Source organism: Pteropus alecto, unplaced genomic scaffold, assembly GCF_000325575.1.
Source record: "Pteropus alecto unplaced genomic scaffold, ASM32557v1 scaffold245, whole genome shotgun sequence".
NCBI lineage: Eukaryota > Metazoa > Chordata > Mammalia > Chiroptera > Pteropodidae > Pteropus > Pteropus alecto.
In genome coordinates, this window is record NW_006436669.1 from 145,879 (window position 1) to 151,869 (window position 5,991).

The window sequence follows — 5,991 nt, forward strand, 5'->3', positions numbered from 1 at the left end:
CAACATGGATAGACCTTGAGATAATCATGCTAAGCAAAATAAGCGAGGCAGAAAAACTTGAAAACCACATGATATCACTTATATGTGGGATATAAACCTTAAAGCAACCAATGAACAGGACAAACAAACAGAGACTCAGGGACATGGACAATGGACTAGTGTTTACCAGAGGGTAGGGGGTGAGGTAGGAAGGGAGAAGTAGACAGGGTAAATGAGGTCAATATAGGGGGTTAGGGGGAGGGTGAAGTGGGTAAAGAATATACAGATGTCAAATGATAATGTACACCTGAAAATCATATAATTGTATTAACCCATGTTACCCCAATAAACTTAAGATAAAAAAAATAAAAATAAAAGTAAAAATAAAGAAAAAAAGTAAACAGATCAACTATAATAAAATTTTTAAACGCTCTTTAAAAAAAAAAACTGGAATGAACCTCATTGTTTACTTAATTCAAACTTGTCATTGTATAAATAAAATAGAGGCCCAGGGTTAGTTAATCCCATACCTCATGGGATTTTACAAAGATTAGAAACCATTCTTTGGATATGCCTGAAATAAGCATATACTGATTACAGCACAAAGATGATATGAAGTCAAAGAATTAATAAGCATATACTGATTACAGCACAAATATGATATGAAGTCAAAGAATTAATTAAAGACCCTCAAAGAACACTGCCTTTTTTTTTTTTTTTTTTAATCAGATTCCTTTATAAATTGCTCTCACACTCTGAAATTGCCTCAAGATCTAAGGCTATTTTAGCAACTACAAAACCTTTATGCCTAAGACATTGTAAATTTTACTCCTTTTCACTTTGTCTCCAGTGGCTAGGACCACAGACTTTCTCAAGTACCCAAACACCTAGTATCCACAAACGCCGTAGATTCTTACAATAATAAATTATCTGTCCTGCCAATCACTTTGTCCATATGCCTATACCCATAAATGCCATTTAAGGACAGAATTAGGCAAGGATTCGATATGTCTCCATCCCTTCTTGTGAAACCTATGACTTCTAGTCCTTCAATATCAACTGTGCCTAAAAATATGTTAACTTAATACCAGATCCCTTTTTTGCAATGCCCTCATCTGTCTTTACAAATATATCTAGCTATTATATTTTGTTCTTTACCCAGCTCCCCATTCTTCCATTAAAATTATTCTTATTTCAAAAAGTGACAATTAAATAGAGAGGAACAAATGTGCTATATCTCTTCCTCCTTGAAAGAACCTCCTTGAAAAACCATATGGTTTATTATTAAAAGGATTCCTCCTGTAACACAAGCTACTCCTGCCACAAAAAAGCAATCCCAGAAGACTTAACTGCGTATTACTTCCCTTCATTAGCATGTTTAAAACTTATGTTTTAAAATAAAAGAGTTTTCATTCAGTAAATAGTCGCTAAATGAATATTATATTCTTAGTCAACTCTAATGCTAAATCTTATTAAAATTAATAGACAGGTATAAAAGAATTTTCTCATCTTATCAATGTTCCATAAATACTGTTGTGCTAATCTGGTTCCAAAATCATGGATACAAGAGATAATTCTATAAAATAGGTGTTCTCTCCAGTCCCTACCTATGCAACCATCATTTTCTTGAATAAAAGAACTTGATTAGTTATCGCTTACAGTGTTGATAAGAAGAGAATAACTAAGTTCAACATGTTTTGTAGGAGATTGTTATACTATACTCACAGACAAGCTTTGACAACACGTATAAACAGACACGTTGTTGCAAATAAGCAAGTATTTCCTGAGTGTTTGTTATATTCGAAAACTAAGAAAACGTTTGGGGCAGGGGGGACTTGTAAAGGTAAATAAACAAGGACAAGAAGCTTAGACAAAAAGTGCAGAAAGAGATGTGAGACATTACACTGTACTGCCAAGTAATAATAGCATTTCAGATTGAAAAAGGAAGTAGCATACCCAAAGTTAACTTAATTTTCAGGAATCTAGAAAGGAAAATTGCTTTGCTTACTTCTTTCTTGAGCTACACCTGAAAAACTGATCACTTAGTTTGTACTGACATTCTAAATGTTCCCCCAGCCCTCACATCTTTACTAAAACACATATGTTTTCAAACTCTGGACCTGGCTTGCTGCTTTTCTTTCACCTCTTTTTTTTTCTTTTTTAAAAGAAATAACTAAGCAATTAGAAAGGTACTCTAAGAATAAGAAACCCCCAAATTTCTGGAAAGTATTCAAGTAAAACATCTTAAAGACAGCATCAAGTTAGAATAAATGCATACTTATACATATTTTAAGAGCCTACATTCCTGAGTTATTAAGCACCTCCTACAGCCCTCAAGAACTTTCTTCTGTGTTACAAAAGAATTTATATAACACAGTTCTCTTTTATTCCCTATGATAACAATAAACCTGAATGTCCAAGTTTTAAATAAAGAACACAGCTACTTAAGTAAAATAACTTTTAAAAAAATCAAGATAAAGTACAGTGCATACCTTCCCTCCTTTCATGACGTCGATCATGAGACTGTGAAATTCGCTCATGATCATGCCTCACTTTTTCCCGCATTGGAGAGCGATGTCTTGGGGGACTTTGCTTTCTCTGAGGAGAAGAGAGAGAATGTGAAGGATAAGGAGAAGGAGAAAAGGAGTTATTGTCCTCTGATAAGATGGTGAAGGAGTTCTTTTTCGACGAGGAGAAGGAGAATGTCTTTGAATAGATGATCCTGATTGTGAGGAAGATGAGTGATGTCTAGAAGATATAGGAGAATGATGCTGTCCTGCAGGGGAAGTAGACCTATAAGGAAAAACAACATCAATAACAAGTCAGAAATTAAGAACAATAACTGAAAGAATATCTTAGAATCAAATAGATTAGATGAAGCAAAGCATCAAATCTGTGATTTAGAAAATAGGTAGCAAAAAACACCCCATCGAAACAGCAGTAAGAATAAAGAATCCAAAAAACTGAGGACAGTTTAAGGGGCCTCTGGGATACCATCAAGTGTACCAACATTCACATTATAGGGATACCAGATGGAGAAGACAGAGAGCAAAGAACTGAAAATCTATTTGAAGAAATAATGATGAAAAACTTCCCTAACCTAGTGAAGAAAATAGCCATATAAGTCCAAAAAGCACAGAGTCTCAAACATGATGATCCCAAAGCAGCTCACACCAAGATACATCATAATTAAAATGCCAAAGGTTAAAGATAAAGAGAGATTCTTAAAAGCATCAAGAGAAAAAAACAGTTAGTTACATACAAGGGAGCTCCATAAGACTGTCAGCTGATGTTTCAATAGAAACTTTGCAGGCCAGAAGGGATTGGCAGGAAATATTCAAGGTAATGAAAAGCAAGGACCTACAACCAAGATTATTCTAACCAGTAAGGCTATTAAGAATTAAAGGACAGATAAAACTTCTTAGACAAGCAAAAGCTAAAGGAGTTCATCACCACCAAAGCAGTATTACAAGAAATGGTAAAGGGACTTCATGGAGAAGAATTTTTTAAAAATATCAAAAATATAACAGCAATAACTTTATATTTATCAACAATTACTTTAAATGTAAATAAATTAAATCTTCAAATCAAAATATAGGGTGAATAAATGGATAAGAAACAAAGATCCTTACATATGCTGCCTACAAGACACTCACTTCAGATTGAAAGACATGAAGACTGAAAATAGAGACAGAAAGCGGTATTTCATAAAAATGGAAACAAGAAAAGCTAGGATTGCAATACTTATACCAAATAAAACAGACTTTAAAACAAAAGCTGTAACAAGAGATGAAGGACCCAGTAATCCCACTTCTGTGTATTTATTATCCAAAGAAAATCAAAACACTACTTTGAAGGGACATGTGGATCCATATGTTCATTGCAGCATTATTTATAGCAGCCAAAACACGGAGGCAACCTGGGTATTCATTAATGAAGGAACGGATAAAGAAGTGCTACATATATAAATTGGAACATTACTCAGTCATAAAAAAGGAATGAAATCTTGCCATTTGCAACAACACAGATAAACCTAAAGGGTATTGTGTTGTGTGGAGTCAGGCAAAGAAAGACTAGTGCCACAGGATTTCACTTACTTGTGGAATCTAAAGAACAAAATAAATGAACAAAACGAAACAAAAACAAATGAACAAAACAAAACAAAAACAAACTCATTGATACAGAGAACATTTTAATGGTGGTCAGATGGGAGGAGGAGGGTTGGGGGACAGGTGAAAAAGGGGAAAGGATTAAGAAGTACAAATTGGTAGTCACAAAATAGTCATGGGAATGTAAAATACAGCATAGAAATAGAGTCAATAATATTGTAATAACTATGTATGGTGTCAGATGAGTACTAGACCTATTAGGGTAATCACTTTGTAAATTATATAAATGTTTAATCACCATGTTGTACACTTGATACTAATATAATATTGTATGCCAACTGTACTTGAAAAAAAAAATTAAAAAGAACCTTCATTTCTAGCCAAAGGAAAATCTTTTCTAAAAACAAATGAAAAAAAAAAAATGAATGCAAATATTAAACTAAAAGTATAATTCCAGGATAAATTTTAATTCAAAATGCTATAAAATAATAAGTTGATTTTTTTAAAGATCCAACTGATTTTTAAGTCAGCTTGAGGCAACACTTCTAGATGAGATTTTCACTGCCTTTGTCCCAAGCTTTGGCTTTAAGCACAGTACCTTTTTCAGGCAACATTCCCCTTCAGCACAGATGGTCTACTTAAAGTATAGAATTTGCTCTTACCAGAGATAATATCTGACAGTGTGAATAGGTGCTTGGAGAGGGGGAACCCACGAAGAGCAAAAGAGAAAACATGCTCGTAAATCTAGATAGAAAGCAGCTATGAGAATGCTTGTATTTCAAAGCTATGGGAAAAGGGAAAAGATGTCATGAGCTAAGCAAAATCTAAAGTCTGCACTGCCTGGGTTGACACTTAGAATGGGGAAAGAATGCTATGGTTAAGGAAAGAAGGTATTATCTATATAGTTTTTATCTTAAATTATGTGCCTTCACCCTTGGGCAGCACAAAGATATAGTTCATAAATCTTGATTTAACTAAGGCGTTCTCTATTCCTTCAAATTATCTTTTTTCATTGATGCTAGAGAAATAACATGTAACCTCACAAAACACATCTCAATCACTCCTATAATCTGTTATGTCCAGGGCCCTGTCTACAATAAATATGCAAAATGTGTGCACGATGGAGAGCTGGAATACACATATTTGTGCAATATCCGAAAACAGGGCTAATGTTTAAAAAATAACATTCTAGATATCACATACCCAAATATCATATTTGTCAAAGCAATCATTTTGAAGGGTATATGGTTGTTCGAAAACATTCTGCAGTTCTAGTCAAAGTATTTTAGAATTACCTTATATGCCTACAATAAATACTTCTTAATATCGATGGTGGCAAAATCATTATTAATCCTAAATTGGGATTTCTCAATCTTGACACTACTGAAATTTTGTATTCAGTAATTTTTTGTGGTAGGTGGCTGTGCACATATGGCAGCAACTCTGGCGTCTATATACTAGAAGCCAGTACATCTCCCCCGCTCCCACGACCCCATTTATGACAATAAGAAATTGCTCCAGATATCTGCAAATGTCCCAGAGAGGTAAAACCACCCCCAGTTGAGAACCACTGCTCCAATATATGGTTTATATCTATAAAATATGTGTTACTGGGTCAAAAATAATCCAATATATTTGAAAGAATTTTGCAGAACATGGATTTAAGCAAATAAACAAAAACACCTTCTAGATAACAGCTGACTAGAACATATTTACCTAAACATTATAGTTATCTGTGATTTCACTAAACCCTTTTAATAGAAATAAAAATTGTTATTACTTTCTCATGTAAAAAAATTAAGCCATTAGCTACAATAATTTAATTGATTCTAAATAGGTACTTAAACATACTAGTAAAAATACTCCATGGGCCTTATCCTAATTTGGAAAATCATTTATGATC

General features: G+C 33.6%; 1 protein-coding gene across 1 annotated transcript in view; it reads right to left on the reverse strand.

Annotated features, from left to right (window-relative positions):
* The window catches only part of ZC3H13 (zinc finger CCCH-type containing 13), a 115,019-nt gene that overhangs the window by 52,814 nt on the left and 56,214 nt on the right, over window positions 1-5,991 (reverse strand). Inside the window, 2 exon segments of the mRNA XM_025047947.1 lie at window positions 2,472-2,621; window positions 2,624-2,772. Coding sequence (XP_024903715.1) covers window positions 2,472-2,621; window positions 2,624-2,772 — 299 coding nt within the window.